The sequence below is a fragment of the Nomascus leucogenys genome, chromosome 22a, assembly GCF_006542625.1.
Source record: "Nomascus leucogenys isolate Asia chromosome 22a, Asia_NLE_v1, whole genome shotgun sequence".
Classification (NCBI taxonomy): domain Eukaryota; kingdom Metazoa; phylum Chordata; class Mammalia; order Primates; family Hylobatidae; genus Nomascus; species Nomascus leucogenys.
Window position 1 is genome coordinate 15,498,067 of NC_044402.1, and position 19,085 is coordinate 15,517,151.

At 44.0% G+C, this 19,085-nt stretch overlaps 1 protein-coding gene across 5 annotated transcripts in view; it reads left to right on the plus strand.

The window, feature by feature from the left end:
- NRDE2 (NRDE-2, necessary for RNA interference, domain containing) overlaps positions 1-19,085 on the plus strand; it is a 56,467-nt gene that overhangs the window by 23,816 nt on the left and 13,566 nt on the right. For all 5 annotated transcript variants that reach the window (XR_004028070.1, XR_004028071.1, XM_003260874.3 and 2 more), the window contains exons 5-10: positions 3,784-4,231; positions 5,039-5,444; positions 6,798-6,931; positions 10,608-10,728; positions 16,375-16,550; positions 18,616-19,002. Coding sequence is in view for 3 of the 5 variants with exons in the window: in XM_003260874.3 (XP_003260922.2) it covers positions 3,784-4,231; positions 5,039-5,444; positions 6,798-6,931; positions 10,608-10,728; positions 16,375-16,550; positions 18,616-19,002 (1,672 nt within the window). In the remaining 2 variants the exon portion in view is untranslated. The remainder of the gene's footprint in view (positions 1-3,783; positions 4,232-5,038; positions 5,445-6,797; positions 6,932-10,607; positions 10,729-16,374; positions 16,551-18,615; positions 19,003-19,085) is intronic.

Genomic DNA, 19,085 nt, shown 5'->3' on the forward strand with positions numbered 1-19,085 from the left:
TTTGATTCACCTGTGCGTGCTTGTGACTTGCGAGCTATGGGTCCACTGCAGCTGAACAACAACTCATTGTTCTGTTATTGACAAAGTTGAAGTAGTTTGAACTGGTTCTGCAGTTAACAATTTTGTGTCAGGTACTGAATTTTCACACTTCAGGAGGAACACCGACACACCGAGAGCACTGAAATGAAGGTGAATGGTTAGGATTTGACCAGCACTGTCATGTGAGGACTAGATGGGCATTTGGCCTAGGCAGGGATATGATCATTGTCTTTTTTTCTTTCTTTCCCCCCTCCCATCCCCAATCATTGTCTTTTAAGCTTGGTTGGACTGTCCTTTGGAGGCTGGATTGACAATGTTTTGTGTGACTTGTGAAGTTAGAACCAGTACTAATGAGTGGAAGTTCCGGGAAGTCAGATTTGGTTCAGTATAGAGTAGCACATCCTCTACTCCCATGAGCATCCCGCAGTGACACTGTGTATGGGAGTATTGTGGTAAGCAGGGGTTAGGTTCTAAAGTTAGTGTATAACTTGAAAATTAGAGTCAAACTATATTTGGAAAATTCCTTAAGACTAATATACTGTCTGATAGTGAAGTTCAGCTCAGTCAGTTTTTTCTCCATTTTTGGAATAGATTGTTATTTCTTTGGCTATACACCAGATAAAATAGTTGGCTTATGTTTAGGAGCCAACTTTGATAAAATAATAACTTAAATTTATCTAACCCTTACTACGTGGCAGACATTCTTCTAAGGACTTCACATATATAAACATTTTTAGCCAAGTGCAGTGACCCACACCGGTAGTCCCAGCACTTTGGGAGGTCAAGACAGGAGGATCGCTTCAGGCCAGGGGTTCAAGACAAGGCTGAGCAACATAGTGAGACTGCATCTCTACAAAAAATTAAAAAAAATTAGCTGAGTGTGGTGGCATGTGCCTGTAGTCCCAGCTATTCAGGAGGCTGAAGTGGGAGGACTGCTGAAGGTGTTTGAGGCTGCAGTGAGCTATATTGCATCACTGCAGCCTGGGTAACAGAGGGAAACCCTACAAATTTTTCTGTAGATGGGTGCAGTGGCTCCCACCTGTAATCCCTGTATTTTTAGTAGAGATGGGGTTTCACCGTGTTAGCCAGGATGGTCTCAATCTCCTGACCTTGTGATCTGCTCACCTCGGCCTCCCAAAGTGCTGAGGCGGGTGGATCGCTTGAGGTCAGGAGTTCAAGAGCAGCTTGGCTAAATTTTGTATTTTTAGTAGAGATGGGGTTTCACCATGTTGGCCAGGCTGGTCTCAAATTCCTGGCCTTAATTGATCCACCCACCTCGGCCTCCCAAAGTGCTGGGATTACAGGTGTGAGCCACCACACCTGGCCGTTAGTTGATTATTTGATAAGGATTTTATAGCAAAAGTGCCTTCATTTAGGGAAACATTGTGTTAAATTACAGCCTAGGTCCTGTGTGCCACCATGCCCAGCTAATTTTGTATATTTAGTAGAGACGGGGTTTCACCATGTTAGCCAGACTGATCGCAAACTCCCGACCTCTGGTGATCCACCTGCCTTAGCCTCCCAAAGTGCTGGGATTACAGGCGTGAGCCACCACACTCGGCCTACATTAGTGCTATTTTATCTCATCACACCTTTGTTAAGGTTGTTTTTGACTCATAAATGGAATGGCAAGAGACTGTCATGAGATAGTCTAGAAAGAATTGGGAGGGAGGCTAGATAAAAGGTTTGAGAGAGAAAGTTTATGTCTGTTTGAGAAAATAGTCCCCTACAGTGGAATTTGCTGTGTTTGGTCAGTGAGGAGGGCAGAGGCACTTAGAGAGGGGACTTGTTGACCGCAGAGAAGCCACAGAGGTGAGGGAGAGAGCCCGGCCCTGAACCAAGGTGAAGTGGAGCGGAGCTTCCTGGGAGCTGACAGAAGATGAAGGCAGTTCTCCACTGCCTTTTTCTCCCCACAGCATTTCCAATTTTATTAGGAAAAAATTTAATATACAGCAAAAGTTGAAAGATTTTTACAGTGAATGCTCATATAACTGCCCCCTACGTCTACCATTAACTTTGTATCCATTAAGTTTGTATTGTACTGTACTTGCTTTGTCATATGTGTCCATCCATCAGCCCATCCTATTTTTTTGATGCATTTCAAAGTAAACTGCAGATCAGTGAACAACCCCCTAAATACTTCAGCATGTGTATTATTAACTAGAGGTCAATACTTATTTAGTTTCATTCCTTTAATTGAAAATTTACATGCAATGTAATGCACAAAGCTTCATTCTCTTGAGTTTTGGGAAATGTATACACGCCTGTATAACCTGAACCTCTGTTAAAATGTGAAATATTACTCTGACCACCAAAAGTTTCCTCGTGCTCTTTTCTGGTCAGTCTGTACCCCATTTTCCCAGCGGCAATCACCGTTCTTATTTGTTTCCACCATCAATTCGTTTTTGCTTGTTCTAAAATGCATGTAAGTGGAATTATACAGTGTGCACTCTTTTGTATCTGGCCTCTTTCACTCAGCGTAATGTTTTTGAGATCATCCATCCATAAGGCACTTACCAGTAGCTCCTTTTTACTGCTGGTAGTATTCCATTGTATGGCTGTACCTCTGTTTACTTATCCATCTTCTATTGATGGACAGGTGGACTCTTTCAGCATTTGGCTTGTTAGGAATAAAGCTGCCGAGAACATTTGTGCTCATGTCTTTGTGTAGACATGTGCTTTCCTTTTTCTTGGGTAAATATGTAGGAATAGAATTGCTGGGTCATAGGTTATGTCTGTGTTGAGTTTTTTAAGAAACAGCCAGATCTTTTCCCAAAGTGATTATACCAGTTTAGATTCCCGCTGACAGCGGATGAGAGTCCTGGTTACTCCGCAGGTTACTCACCAACATTTGGTGTTGTCAGCCTTTTAAATATTAACACTGTTCTAGTTGGTGTGTGGGGTACCTCATTGTGGTTTTAATTTGCATGTCCTTGTTGACTAATGATGTTGAGTTGTTTTTTTTTTTTTATGTGCTTATTGGCTATTCATGTCTTCTTTTGTGGAATTTCAGTTCAGATCTTTTGCCCGTTTTTAAAATTGAATTGTTTGCTAACATACATACAGAAAAATGTACAATTTTCCTTAGCTTTTGCCTGTGCAAATATTCAGTAGTCATGTGTTTGTTAACTCTGGGGACGCCTACATGTTCCATAAAAGCGTTTTAGAACCCAACCTCTTTTCCTCTAGAGTAGAAAATAACCAAATGTAATTTCATTTGACATACCTTGTTTCAGGATTAAAAAAAGAATCTTAGACCTATATGTTATCTTTTTAAGTAGGGACAGAGGAAAATATTGAGAAAACAGGACTGGTCTAGGAGACAGATGATCCAGGTTCCCAGGCCTCAGTGTCCTTATTTAGAAACAGTTAAGAGAGGGGATGATAATTTTTGCCTTGCCTGTCACATATGGCTGTGATGATCAAATGACAAAATGTGTATGACAGTTCTTTACAAGGCTCCAGGAAAATAGAAATTACTAAGATCTAGAAGACAGGCATGATCTTAAATTCATGAGATGTTAAAGAAGAGTTGAAGTGTTATAGGAATAAGTCAAGCCAGGCAGAAAGAAAGTTAATTGCTAGTCCTTGTGTATCTCCAAATAGAAACAATCTGAAGGTGAGGTGAATTTGGATATATGCAGTGAACCTGCATAACGAGAGTTTAGGTCTAATGCACCTTCAGTCATTCAGAGGTAGTACACATACTCCCTCAGTAACTTTTTTTTCTTTTTCTAATGTCAGATACAAGAGGAAAGGAGACTCCTGCCTTGGCATTAACCCTAAGAAGCAGTGCATATCTTGGGAAGGGACTTCCACAGAGAAGAAGCATTCACGCAAGCAGGTTGAACGCTATTTTACTAAGAAGAGTGTGGGATTAATGAACATTGATGGAGTTGCCATTAGCAGTAAAACTGAACCTCCCTTATCTGAGCCCGTCTCCTTTATACCAGTGAAGGACTTGGAAGATGCGGCTCCTGTTACAACCTGGTTGAATCCTCTGGGGATTTATGATCAGTCAACCACACAGTGGCTACAAGGACAGGGTCCTCCAGAGCAGGAATCAAAGCAGCCAGACGCACAGCCAGACAGCGAGAGTGCGGCTCTCAAGGCCAAGGTGGAGGAGTTTAACAGGAGAGTGCGGGAGAATCCTCGGGATACGCAGCTGTGGATGGCATTCGTTGCTTTTCAGGTATGTGTTGCTGTCGCAATTCTCTTACCTTAGAAGGACATTCCTGCTTTTGGGCAAACTGATGGACTCTGCAGCAATTTTTGAGCTAATGAGGAAATTTGACACTGGGCATACAAAGATTATTAGAATAGAGCCTTTGCCCTGAGCTCGCTCAAAGTCCAATGAGGAAAATGGACATGTGAAGAATAAGTGCACCCTGGGGTAGTAAATGCTGTAATGTGTAACTTGGGAGTGGAGTGAGGGAATGACTTGCGTTGAGGGAGAGAAAGAGCTACCAAGAAGGAGAAGGTGAAGTTCAACACAGTCTTGAAAAAAGAGATGTTCACCAGGTAGGGAGAGGCATTCCTGAAGTACAAACAGAACAGGCAGAGCTCACAGAATTGTGAAAGAGAGAGGGCTGCTCAGTGTATTACCCAGTTAGAGCTGTGCATTCTCTTTCGAAAACTTGTGGGTTTGTCTGAGTCCCTAATTTTGAACCACTCATACAATTATATTTTGTGCAACATTTGGCCCTTTTATTGGTAAGGTCTGCTCTTCAGAAAAGACTTTCAAGGCATTGTATGCTAGTCATTGATACAGAAACCAAACTTAAAATGGCAGAGTGGATAATTAAGTGATAAACACAAGATCAAACATATCAGGTGACACAAGCACCTTAGGATCCAGGTTTTCTTTAAAAGAAATTGTGGCAAACTGGTGGTTTAAGAAAGTCCCTAGGGGGTGGTAAGAAAATCACTAAGCATTGTTGAAACTCTGAGGATCTCCCAGGTCCATTTGCATTTGTAAATTGGTGTTTTTGTTGTTGAGGACGAGGTCATGAAAAGTCCTGGCCTGTATGCCATCGAGGAAGGAGAGCAGGAAAAGCGAAAGAGGTCCCTGAAGGTCATTCTGGAGAAGAAGCTGGCCATTCTGGAGCGGGCCATTGAGAGCAACCAGAGCAGTGTGGATCTGAAACTGGCCAAGCTGAAGCTCTGCACAGAGTTCTGGGAGCCCTCCACTCTGGTCAAAGAGTGGCAGAAACTGATATTTTTGCATCCCAATAATACAGCCCTTTGGCAGAAATACCTTTTATTTTGCCAGAGCCAGTTTAGTACCTTTTCGATATCAAAAATTCACAGCCTTTATGGAAAATGCTTGAGCACTTTGTCTGCTGTTAAGGACGGCAGCATCTTATCTCACCCTGCGTTGCCTGGCACGGAAGAGGCCATGTTTGGTAAGGAGATAACCAGATCCAGTTACGTGGGAGGAGTTAGACTTTCTTTTGCTTAGGCTTTACTTGAAAATGGAGATCTATTTTTGATTTATTCAAGAAAAAGTCTAAATTGTTTGATAGAATTGATTTTTTTAAAAAAGTATTACGACTCTTTTTGATAACAAATTTGCTCCCAGCTCCCAGGGCAGGTGGGGGCAATAGAGCCAGTAGAGTTAAGATATCACTGGACAAGTTTCTGCTGATTAGCCAAGTAAACTTAGGCAAGTCTCTTAACTGCTTTGGCAGTCGGTGGCCTTATCTGTTGAGATGCATGTACCTGTCTCACCCAATTACAGGGTCCCAGGCAGTAATGTCTGTGAGATGCCCTGACTGGGAACCACTGCATAAATAGAAGTTTTGGGTATTATTATGCTGTTAACATTTTTGGTGTGTCCTGAAGGAACCTGGAATATAAATTTTGACAGTAATGAGATGTTGGAGGCTGCATGTTATGCAGAGCCAGAGAGTATCACTTTTGACCTTGAATCCTGAAGGGTTTGCCCTTCACTGGCTCTAGCGTGTCCTTGGGCAGGTCCTCTTTGAGCCCCAGTTTCTCCATCAGCAGCAATACTATAAACCTGCTTTACAGGACTGTGGTGCACAGTAAACGAGACAATCCATGGCGAGTCTAGCTCAGTGTCCGGCACAGAGCAGGCGTTTATTTGATCACAACCCCTGTTATTGAGTATTAATTACTGTTGGCATCTAAAGATAGAAATACATTGCTCTCAAAATAATAAGCATTTATCACACTGACACAGAGTCTTGGATTTGTTACTGTATGTGATCTACACAAATAGCTTAGTGTTATTTAGTAGCTGGAATTGTACCACAAGTAAGATGAACTGGAATGTTCAGACATGGAACCTTGATTTGTTTACAGCCGACTCTGAACATAGGATGAAAGTTGCTGGTGACTAATGCCATCTAGTGATCAATTGAATACAGCTCTTTGCTTTCTGATAAAAATCTGCTACGCCATCCTTTTTCTATAATTTTTCTTGTAATAAGGAGCTCTGATTATTTGATGGCATTCAGACCAACCTCTTGACTTATTTTTATGTACTATATATAGTTTTTATTGTTAATATTTGTGTTCTGTGATGGTTTCATACAAAAATTAGAACAAACATACTTAGATTATAATACTGTGTGAGACGCTTTAAATCAGGACATGTATCACAGCTTTGTAAATTAATAGTGATTGCAGGTGAAAGATGTTCTCAGTGTGTTAATTGCCTGTTTTGAGAAGTTACGTTCTTTCCCTTTAATGGTATCAACGAGGCTTCTTCCCCTTTGCCATCCTGTTCGCAGCACTCTTTCTTCAGCAGTGCCACTTTCTGCGGCAGGCCGGCCACTCTGAGAAGGCCATCTCATTGTTCCAGGCCATGGTGGACTTCACCTTCTTCAAACCCGACAGCGTGAAAGATCTGCCTACCAAAGGACAGGTATCCAGCTCTGCTCGCCTCATCTCTCTCTTCCTGGCTCATCCTCTGGAGGGAGAGGGGGAAGGTGTGGATAATGAGAGGTGGTGTGGATAATGAGAGGTGGTGTGGTAGTGTTTTTAAAATATCATATCCTCCTTTATATCAGTCTGCTGAGGAGGACTTCTCAGAAATAGTCCAGTGATCTGAGGAAAGTTTTGTAATGAAGGTGGTGAGATGTGGATAGGTAAAGAAGCTTCCCCCTCCTTCACAACATAAAGGCTCTCTGAGGACCCACCCTCCCACCCTGCCTGCCTGCCTGCCTGCCTGCCTTCCTCCTTTCCTTTTCCCTGCCCCCTCCCCTCCTCCTTCCTCCTCCCCTCCCCTCCCCTTCTTCCTCCCCTCTCCTCCCCCTTCCCCTTCTTCCTCCCCTCCCCTCTCCCCTCCCTTCCCCCTCCTCCCCTCCCCTCTTCTTCCCCCTTCCTCCTCCCCTTCCCTCCCTTTCCCCTTCCTCCTCCCCTCCCTTCTTCCTCCCCCCTTCCCTCCCTTTCCCCTCCCGCTTCCCCTCCCTTCCCCCTTCCTCCTCCCCTCCCCCTTCCCCTTCCTCCTCCCCGCCCCTCCCCATCCCCTCCCTTTCCCCTCCCCCTTCCCCTCCCTTCCCCCTTCCTCCTCCCCTCCCTTCTCCCTCCCCCCTTTCCCCTCCCCCTCCCTTTCCCCTCTCCTTCCCCCTCCCCCTTCCCCTCCTCCCTCCCCCCTTCCCCTTCCCCTCCCCCTCCCTTTCCCCTCTCCCTTCCCCCTCCCCTCCCCTTCTCCCTCCCCCCTCCCTCCCCTTCTCCCTCCCCTTTCCCCTCCCCTTCCCCTCCCCCTCCCTTTCCCCTCTCCTTCCCCCTCCCCCTTCCCCTCCCTTCTCCCTCCCCCCTTCCCCTCCCCCTCCCTTTCCCCTCTCCCTTCCCCCTCCCCTCCCCTTCTCCCTCCCCCCTCCCCTCCCCTCCTCCCTCCCCTTCCCCTCCCCTTCCTCCTCCCCTCTCCCTCCCCTCCTCCCTCCCTCCTCCCTCCCCTCCTCTTCCCCTCCCTCCTCCTCCCCTCCCCTCTCCCCCTCCTCCCCTCCCCTCCCCTCCTCCTCCCCTCCCCTCCCCTCCTCCTCCCCTCCCCTCCTCCTCCCCTCCCCTCCTCCTCCCCTCCCCTCCTCCTCCCCTCCCCTCCCCCCCATCCCTTTTCTGCCTTTGTTTAAATGCTGGTTAGCTCCCCCAGTCAGGGAAACAGTTGTCATGCCATTTTAAACCTTGTATTACTCTCTTCCACCCTTACACATTCTAGTTTGGGTCTTGCATCACTTCCCCAGTTAACCTTCTAAGTACCCACAATCTTCGCTAGAGTTGCAAATGAAATTACACAGAGGCACCTTGTCAACAGTGATCCTTATTGGGGAAGGGTTAATCCTTTAGATGACAAGCGAGCATTGCCAATGTTTGAGATAAATGAAGCTAAGTGAAGAAATAAAGAATTTTTATAGAGCTGTGCATATAAGAAAATGTATCTTTTCCCTTTTTCCACTAAATAAAACTCAGTTTTCTACTCTGTAAAGATGTCTAGTGGAAGATAAATAGAATATATGAGTTTATGGTGAACATTCAAAAGTGTTTCTTCAGAGGCCAAGGCCTCCGTCATGTGGGAGTTTCATGAATTGCCAGTAAAGACCGTTTTTATCATGATGCCACCTCTAGAAAAAATTGGATTAAAGAATTATACCAGTTAAATTGCTATAATCAATCATTAATAAGCCATATAACAGAGTAATTTTAAGACATGCTGTGAGATTTTAAGAATAGGCTGTAATACAAAAGTGATTCTCAGCTGACTCTAAGGAGCCTTGTGGGTCAGGATCAGAATTTCTCTCACCCCCTCCCCCGGCCCCTTTCCTAAGACCCACGTGATAAGAACAGAGTAATGGGTGGAGGGTTCTGCCTACAAATGTGACCCATCAAAGACCACTGCTCTAAAGTGTTGGGAGACCCTGATCCACGTGCTTGAGGTTTTAAACACGAACAGCACATGTAATTCCAGAGCATTTACGTGACAACGTTGGAATAAAGTTTCTTATTTGATAATATTCCATATTGCTTTTAGAACTGAGAGATGTTACCGTAAACACAGTAGCGTGATTTAACACGGGCAGGTCTGATATTACTGGTCTGTGTTTCTGTGGAATAAACAAATCGATTATACTCATTTATCACACTGTTTTTAAAAAAAATTTTTTCTTAAGTAAACTTTCTTCACTCTTAACAAGAGCCAGACCTCTAAAGGGGGAGCGTAGTCTTCCTGGTTCCCCTTTCTGAGGATGACTGATGTGTCAGGACGTTTGCCCTGCCCTGACGTGACTCTCCTGGAGGCAATACTCTTCCAGGCGTGTGTGGCACTGCCTAGGGCTCAGGCTGGAGAATCCTGTGGCTCCTGGCCCATGTGGTGCCCACTGGAAGCCTGCTTGTCCTCTTCAAAAGGTTTCTTATAAAAGCTTTCATTGAGTAGGTTATTGGCTCACTTTCACAGTCCTATTTCCAGTTGATAACATGATCACGTTTCTGTTCATTGCTGTGTTCACATTCTGTTCCATAGGGAAAGATTTATTGCCAGTGAGCTGCTTACCACACACTGCAGACCTAATGCCGGAATGAATGAGGGAAGCACTAATGGGGCCAGGCTTTAAAATGCAGACCTTTAGGCTGGGCGCGGTGGCTTATGCTTGTAATCCTAGCACTTTGGGAGGCTGAGGTGGGCAGAGCACCTGAGGTCGGGAGTTGGAGACCAGCCTGACCAACATGGAAAAACCCCGTCTCTACTAAAAAAATACAGAATTAGCTGGGCGTGGTGGCTCATACTTGTAATCCCAGCTACTTGGGAGGCTGAGGTAGGAGAATTGCTTGAGCCCGGGAGGCGGAGGTTGCAGTGAGCCAAGATCACACCACTGCACTCCAGCCTGGGCAACAAGAGCGAAACTCCATCTCAAAAAATAAAAATAAAAAATGCAGACCTTTTTACTCCCTGGTTGCCTACCTTGTTCAGATCTGTGCCAACAAGCGTTTATTGAGTCCCTGCTAGGCAGTGAGTATTGTGCTAGGTGTTAGGAATATATAGTTACTTAAGATATGGTTGTGCTCAACCACATCTCATGTAGCTCATGGTCTGTCTTGTTGGAAACTTCCTCTCAAAATATCTTACAAGCAGCATGACTTTAGGAATTAGCTCGGGAGTCCAGTGACACTAGGTGAACTGGCAGTGCCACTGTCCCTGGTTAGAATGGCCTGGCAGGATGAGAACTAGGAAACTACTCCTTTCCTACCCATCTGGAGACCCTTCTTGCTGAACCTCAGCTGGTCTTTTTGTAACCTAATCTCGGGAGTGACCTCCCATCACTTTTGCCATATTTTTTGTGTTAGAATCACTAGGTCCAGCCCACATGCGAGTGTGAAAACCACGAGGCAGGGGTAGGGTCATGGGGGCTATCTTGGAAACTGCCTGCCACGCTAGATAGTTCTTTTTTCTATCTTGGGGTGTGTAGCATATATCTACTTCAAAGACTGATGGCAAACATGATTTCAAGGATCATAAGCTTCTCTTATATCCACCAGCACGGATTTTGCCCACTGACTCAGCAGTTTTGTACAAGTGAGGTCTAACGTCCATTCTAAAATCTGAACAGGTGGAATTCTTTGAGCCCTTTTGGGACAGTGGAGAGCCCCGGGCTGGGGAGAAGGGAGCCCGAGGCTGGAAGGCGTGGATGCACCAGCAGGAACGAGGTGGCTGGGTGGTCATCAACCCAGGTAAGTCACCTCTCAGTGAAGACGTGTACATCTGTTTCTTCTGGAATTTGTTTTTACATCCTCATGATTATTTGTTTATATGCATAAGCTATTTATCAGTAGCTTCAGAATATTGCACAAACATCAAAATGTCAAAAATGTTAAGTAGATGTCATGGGTTCCCCTTAGAAGTTTTAAAGCAGTCGACTTATTCCTTCAGTACATAATGCTTTGAGGATTTGAAAGTTTCTGTAATTTCCCTTTTTCCTTTTATAGGTTGCAACTGAAGAAGGAATCTTGTTAATAACTGCCCCAATCCCCGTTCTTTTTTTTTTTGAGACAGAATCTTGCTCTGTCACCCAGGTTGGAGTACAGTGGCATGATCTCAGCTCACTGCAACCTCTGCTTCCTGGGTTCAAGCAATTCTCATGCATCAGACTCCTGAGTAGCTGGGATTACAGGCTTCTGCCACGATGCCCAGCTAATTTTTGTATTTTTGGTAGAGATAGAGTCGCCATGTTGGCCAGGCTGGTCTCTCTGGTCTCAAACACCTGACCTCCAGTGATCTGCCTGCCTCGGCCTCCCAAGCGCTGGGATTATAGGTGTGAGCCACCACCACGCCTGACCCCATTCTTTTTTAGTGTGTATTTCAGACAGTCTTTGTTATCCTGTCAATGTACAGACCAACAGATACTTTGAAAAATACCTTTTTAGGACTATTATAAAGTAATTATTACCTAGCATTTACATAACTGTCACTCTAAATGACCCCCAAATACTTTCCAGATTTATACTCTAACACAGAGCTGCCCAGTAGAAATATAATGTGAGCCTCTTGTATAAGTTCAAGTTTTCTAGTGGCCACATTAAAAAAGTAAAAAGGAACAGATGATGTTAATTTTGATAGTGTATTTTACTTAACCTAGTATATCAAAACATTTCAGTATGTAATCAATACTTTAAAATTATTAACCAGAGATTCAGATGCCAATTGCATGCTTTAAAAAGAAAAAAAATTATTAACTAGGTATTTTGCATTCTTTTTTTAGTACTCTTTGAAATCTGGTGTGTAGTTTACACTTTTAGCAAATCTCAGTTCAGTCTAGCTACTTTTTTTTTTTTTTTTTTTGAGACAGCGTCTTGGTCTGTCGCCCAGGCTGGAGTGTAGTGGCTCGATCTTGGCACACTGCAACCTCCGCCTCCCGGGTTCAAGGGATTCTTGTGCCTCAGCCTCCCAAGTAGCTGGGATTACAGGTATGCACCACCACGCCCACCTAATTTTATATTTTTAGTAGAGACAGGGTTTCACTGTGTTGGTCCAGGCTGGTCTCGAACCCCTAACCTCAAGTAATCCACCCACCTCTGCCTCCCAAAGTACTGGGATTTCCGATGTGAGCCACCGCACCCAGCCCAGACTAGCTACTTTTCAAGTGCTTGATAGCCACATATTAATGGTGACGTATTGGACAGAACAACTCTTAGACATTCAGGAACTGCTTCACTCCCTGAAAGGCAGTTCCAGCATAGAGAGAGATCTGCCAGGCAGACGATTTTGTGGAAAGTTCTATAGGGAAAGAGTGATGGACAAGGACTCAGGAGACTGGCTCCTTGCCTAGGCTCAGTGAGCCTCTTCTCACAGGTGTAACCTTTCTTTGTTTATTCATTTGCACCATGAAAACTTTGGATTAGGTATTGTCTTGCAAGACAGTTCAGAGCTCCGGGCCAGGGAGCATCTCTAGTACCACTAAGAAGCAAGAGGGGCCCTTCAGGTGTTTTGGGATAACTTTCCTTTGGGCAGTGCTGTCAGGCAGTGATCATGCCTCACTTGGGGCTGTCAGTCTCAGCTGTTTAGATTTCCCTGGAGTGTTCTTTTCCAAAAAGAATGAGAACTATTCATCAGGCTGACCAGTGGTTTTGTGTATGAAGAAAAACAGCCCGCATGAAACGGAAGTAGGTATTGCTCTCAGCCACTGAGTCTGCAAGACCGCATAAGCAAGGGCCAAAAAAACGGAAGTCGGATTAGTAACTCTCCTCTCTGAGTGACTGACTTAGCGTGGGTCTGTGTTTTTAGGCTTAGTTTTTTTGTTCTTTTGGTTTTTGTTAGAGAGCGAGCCCATTACAATGCATAGTCTCTGTTACACAGTTTGCTGTGTTCTGCATTTCTGTGACAATAAAGTTTTCTCTTTTTTTTTGAGACGGAGTCTTGCTCTGTCGCCCAGGCTGGAGTGCAGTGGCGCAATCTCGGCTCACTGCAAGCTCCGCCTCTCGGGTTCACGCCATTCTCCTGCCTCAGCCTCTCCGAGTAGCTGGGACTACAGGCGCCCGCCACCACGCCCGGCTAATTTTTTTGTATTTTTAGTAGAGATGGGGTTTCACCGTGGTCTCGATCTCCTGACCTCGTGATCCGCCCGCCTCAGCCTCCCAAAGTGCTGGGATTACAAGCGTGAGCCACCGCGCCCGGCCAATAAAGTTTTCATAGCAGTGTCCACAGACTAATTTTACCTCTGATAAGTTTCCAGATATCTAATGGTCACTTAAAATCAGGTGTAAAGTTAGTTTTCTCCAAAAGGGAATGCAAATTAATATCAAAACCTTGACTTTTAGCATCAAGTTAGAGACTTGTGTTGGTACTTACATTCTCTGCAAGCTTCTCACACATTTCCATTATGGAGAAACTTTTGCTGAGTTTATGAATTTCTTTCTAATGAATTTAATGGAAATCTCCAAAAAACTAGGAGGGTCAAAAGAAAGGCTGAAAATTTTCTTGATTCCAGCAAACCTAATTGGTAACAGTTTTTGTTTTTATTTTATTTTTAACTTCTCTTATTTATCCTGAAAGTTTAGCGTTGAGAGGGTAGTTGATTTCATCCTGCAGTTGAGCATTGATCATAGCATGTTTCTTCTCTCTTGCCCTCACTTTCTGTTAGTATGTAGTTGTTATACATGAATGTCTGTCCAAAGCTCTGTAATCTTTTGAGTCCTTAATGTAGTAAATTCAGGTATCTAAGTCTGATGTATGACTCACAAAGGAATTTCTTTTATAAGGGTTTTTCAGAGTGATTAAAGGATTACTTTAAACATAGATCTTTAGAAGAAAGTGATAAATACATTTAGTTTTCTTCTTTGAGAAACTCGAGCATTTAGGCAGAATATTGGTGGAATAATAGAATGCTAATATATACATTATGCTAATATATACAATATATTATTATATGTGCACATTATGTGTTTAAGTTTTTAAAAATATTTTATTTTGAAATAGTATAGAGTCACAAGAAGTAGAAAAAATGTACCAAGAGGTTTTGTGTACCCTTCATCCAGTTCCTTCCAGTGGTAGTACCACAGAACAATGTCAGAACCAGGGAACTGACATTGGTACAGTCTGCAGAGTTTATTCACATTTCACCATTTTACATGCACTCATTGGTATGTGTGTTTCTATGGTTCTAGGCAGTTTCTATTACGTGTGTAGCTTTGTGTAATCACTACCACAATCAAGATACAGACTGTTTGATCACTGCAAGGGTCCCTCGCGCTATCCTTTCTTAGCCACATCTGCCCCTTCCCCCTCCCAACTCATGGGAACCACTAATCTGTTCTCTCTGTTTTCCTGTTATCTCATGAAGGTTATATAAATGGAATCATAAGGTATATAACATTAACAAAATTTTTTTAGTTGTAAAATATATATAATATAAAATTGATCATTTTTAAATATACAGTTGAGTGACATTAAGTACATTCACACTGCCATGCAGCCATCACCTCTGTCGACCTCCGCAACTTTTTCATCTTCCCCAGTTCTGTACCCATTAAAGACAAATTCCTCATTTCTCCCTCCCCCCAGGCTCCAGCAGTCATTCTACTTTCTGTCTCTATGAAAGTGACTACGTTAGGAACCTGGTGGATGCGGAATCCATACAGTAGTTGACCTCCTGTGACTGGCTGATTCCACTTAGCATAGTGTCGTCAGGGTTCATCCATGTCGCGCCAGGATTTCCTTCCTTTTTAAAGCCGAACACTTCTCCACTATGTGTGTATACCACATTTTGTTTAGACATCCATTTGTCAATGAACACTTTGGTTGCTTCCACCTCTGGGCCATTGTGAATAATGCTGCTATGAACATGGGTGTACAGTATCTGTTTGAGTCTCTGCTTTCAGTTCTCCTGGGTAGATATTCAGCAGTGCAATTGCCTCATACGGTAATCCTGTGTCTAGTATGCCATGCTGTTTTCCATACAGCAGACGGCAACTGCACCATTTTACATTCCCACCAGCAGGGCCCCAGGGTTCCAATTTGTCCACATCCCTGGGAACAGTTGTGTTTTGTGTAACTTTTTGAGATTGGCTTTTTTAACTTAGCATAATTTCCCTGAGATACATACAAATTGTTGCATATATCAATGGTTTGTTCATGTTGATTGCTGAGTAGTATTCCATTGTGTAAATGGACCACAGCTTAACTGTTCAACCTACTGAAGGATGTTTGGATTGTTTCCAGGTGTTGGCGATTATGCATGAAGCTGCTTCTGAGCATTAGCATATAGGTTTTTGTGTAAACGTAGGTTTTCATTTATCTGGGATCAGTGCCCAAGAGTGCAGTTATGCTAAGTGCATGTTTAGTTTTGTAAGAAACTGCCAAAATGATTTCCTATGTGGCTGTACCATTTTATATACTTTCTTTATTTTTTAACCTTGAACTTTACAGATAACTCTGGCTTTCTTCCTCTTCCCTTCTACATGTTCAGAGTTAGGAAACAAAGTGAAATAAATTATTGGATATCCTGATTTGGCTTTTTTAAAGGCAAGTTCTAGTGAGCATAGGTCATAATTAATTATACGGTCCCTGGCTAAAAATTTGGATGACTTAAGAAAATCTAAACTAGTGCCATCATTAAATGTCATTTAGCATTCTAAAACTGTGTTGTCCAATACAGTAACCTCTAGCCACATGTGGCTATTTAAAATTAAATAAAATTAAGAATTCAGGCCAGGCGTGGTGACTCACGCCTGTAATCCCAGCACTTTGGGAGGTCAAGGCAGGTGGATCACCTGAGATCAGGAGTTCGAAACCAGCCTGACCAACACGGTGAAACCCCATCTCTACTAAATACAAAAAATTAGCCAGGCTTGGTGGCACATACCTGTAATCCCAGCTACTCAGGAGGCTGAGGCAGGAGAATTGCTTGAACCTGGGAAGCGGAGGTTGCAGTGTGCCGAGATTGTGCCACTGTACTGCAGCCTGGGCGACAAGAGCGAGACTCCATCTCAGAAAAAAAAAAGGAATTCAGTTCCTTTACTAGCTACATCTCAAGTGCCCAGTGAGTCACATGTGGCTACCCTGTTAATGCAGGTATGTAGGGCATTTTCATCATCACAGCGAGTTCTATTGGACAGTACTGTTCTAGAGTATGTGTCATTTCCATTTTAATCACTATACTATTAAAAATAATTTGATTTTATCACCTTGTCTTCCTTTGCTTCCTGAGGACCTGACTGATTACAAGAGAGTTCCTAAATGCCACTGAGTATCCTGGGAGGCTGGCATGGCTTTTACACATCTTGGCATTGTGGGCGCCCAGCAGTCCCTGACATAGCAGGCTGATTGAGTGGCGATGGTGGTTTTATTTGCTGATGAGGTGAAGAAGTCTCATTCTTGTCTAGATGAGGATGACGATGAACCAGAAGAGGACGACCAGGAAATAAAAGATAAGACTCTGCCCAGGTGGCAGATCTGGCTTGCTGCTGAGCGTTCCCGAGATCAGAGGCACTGGCGGCCCTGGCGCCCTGATAAGACCAAGAAGCAAAGTGAGGAAGACTGTGAGGATCCCGAGAGACAGGCATGTATCCTCCGCCCCAGGCAGGAAGCTGTCCAGGGGGCCCCTGCCTGCTTTCCATTCCCATGCGCTTTGGTTATCTGAAAGGAGGCCGCTGGAGCTCTCTTAGCAGTTGGCTAGCTTAGGAGATGCTAACCTGCTCCTGTTCTCATCTGTGGAAACCTCCTTACTGCTGGATATCAGTGTAGAATTTCCTGGGCTGCTGGTGATGGGGGAGCATATAGGTGCTTGACCAGAGAGCTCCTGTCCCCTAGTAGGTGGGTGGGCCCTTGTGGTCACCCCTCTGGAGACTGTCTTCCAGGTCATTCAGTTAATTTTTCATGTGGAGCCCTGTGGGATACATACAGATTATTCAAAAAACTCAGAATCACTGTCCTAGATTCTTTCCTTGTGTCCACTTTCCCCACCCCATTCTTGGGTCCGTGAAGCTGTAGCGGATAGACTGGACTCTAGAAGACAAGAGGGACTGGCCGTAGGGTCCATGTTGGACAGTTGGCATCAGCTTGTCTTGTGGAAGAAGAAACTAGCGTTTATTGAATACCTGTGGCGTGCCAGGCACTTCACCTGTGTTATCTCATTTACTGTTAGCATGTGACTTGTTACATGCTGCCCTGTGTTTAGTGGCCAGCAGCTCTGGAGGTTTTAAATTAAAATGAAGAAATGCTGTCTTGATGCCTGGAATTGATCCAGTTTCACAAGATACCAACTCTGTGTCTTGGAGCTCTGTGACCTTTTCTACAAATGAGGTGCCCTGAAGGCAAGGAGTTTATCCCTTTTGCTTACTGCTCTGACGTCAGTGCCTAGAACAGCATTTGTCCTGTGGTGAGCACTCAGTGTATCCTCTTGGATGTTGAAGGAATATTTGTTTGATGACAGAACATCTGCTCTGGACAGAGGGATCAGCACAAGTGAAGGCCCCAGAGTGCCAGGAGCATTTGAGGAGTGGGGAATGGGGTGGCCAGACTGGAGTGAGGACACAGAGAAGTGGGGATAGAGACAGAGGTGATCTCTGGAGGAAGAAGGGGCCAGCTTCTAGGGAAGCCTCAACTCACTGAAAGTCTTGGAGAGGGGACTACCCGGGAGGCCTCTTGCCTCGCTGAAGCTGAATGTCTGCAGAAGAGTGGAATCTTTCTTTGGTATCTGAGGATTTTGTAGAGTTCACAGCCACCCTTCTGGAAGTCATTTCTCAAGGCTTAGAGTCCCAGCAGTCTCCTGGAAGCAGATTTCTGGAGCAGACTGCTGCTGCAAGCAATTTCTTACCATTTAGCTTTTTCTGTAATCAAAGCCTGGGGGAGAAAAGCTTTCTAATTTATTTTTAACATAAAGAAGCAGCTTTCTGATTAATCGATGGTTTTGATTGAGTCCCACATACTCTAGTTTATTGTGCTTATGTTATGATTTCCTCTTTACTGAGAGCCACAAAGACCAATCAGATAAGCAGCACCAGGACACAAAGGGTGGCCTCCTTGGCCTTATGTTTTTAAATTATTACATGAACTCAGCTATAGACATTTACAGTTAGTCTTAGGCTCTTATAATTGCTTTTAATATGTTCCATTGCTCCTGTTACCTTGAGTCTGTTTGTCTAGTTTTGTCTGTTTATCTAGATTTGAGCATATTTTTCATTTCTTGGAGCAATTTTATACAAGGAAACCACAATAGTAAAGTTCTTCTCTTCCATCTTACAATACAAATTTTTCACCATCATGCGTTATCAAAGTACAAAAGCAATAATTATGTATGCTTTCAGAAGTGAACATGTTTCTAGATTTTCTACAAATCCATCAGGATACTTTGAAAGCTTCTGGCTTAAACTTGTTCATGCCTTCTCTCCTCAGGCTCTCCCATGTGTTGGCACCACAGGGCTGCCTAACAGTTATTCTCCAGCTGTCCAGGTTGCCTGGCGAGGCCTCTGGCTTGTGCTGACAGAGAGCTTAGCTCCTGTCTGTTTAAAATTGATTTAATTTGAATAATGTTGAACCATTAGTATATGCATATAAAGAGAATTGTGACAAATGTGCAGGTTTTGTTTGGTTACATGGGTCGCTTTATTTTGTCTCTGTTGCAGGTGTTGTTTGATGATATTGGGCAGTCTTTGATCAGACTTTCCAGCCACGATCTTCAGTTCCAGCTGGTGGAGGCCTTCCTGCAGTTCTTGGGTGTGCCTTCTGGCTTTACTCCTCCAGCCTCCTGTCTTTATCTGGCCATGGATGAGAACAGCATCTTTGATAATGAACTTTATGATGAAAAGCCCTTGACTTTTTTCAACCCTTCATTTTCTGGGGCTAGCTGTGTTGGTCGCTTGGATAGGTTAGGCTGTCCTCGCTGGACCAGGGGTCAGAACCGAGAGGGCGAGGAGTTCATCCGCAATGTCTTCCACCTTGTCATGCCCTTGTTTTCAGGCAAAGAGAAGTCCCAGCTCTGCTTCTCCTGGTTACAGTATGAGATTGCAAAGGTAATTCCAGATTCGTCCTTCCGTGTTTGGGGACTTTTCATTTCATGTCAGTGTTTATAAACGGGATTGTAAGCCTCCGAGTG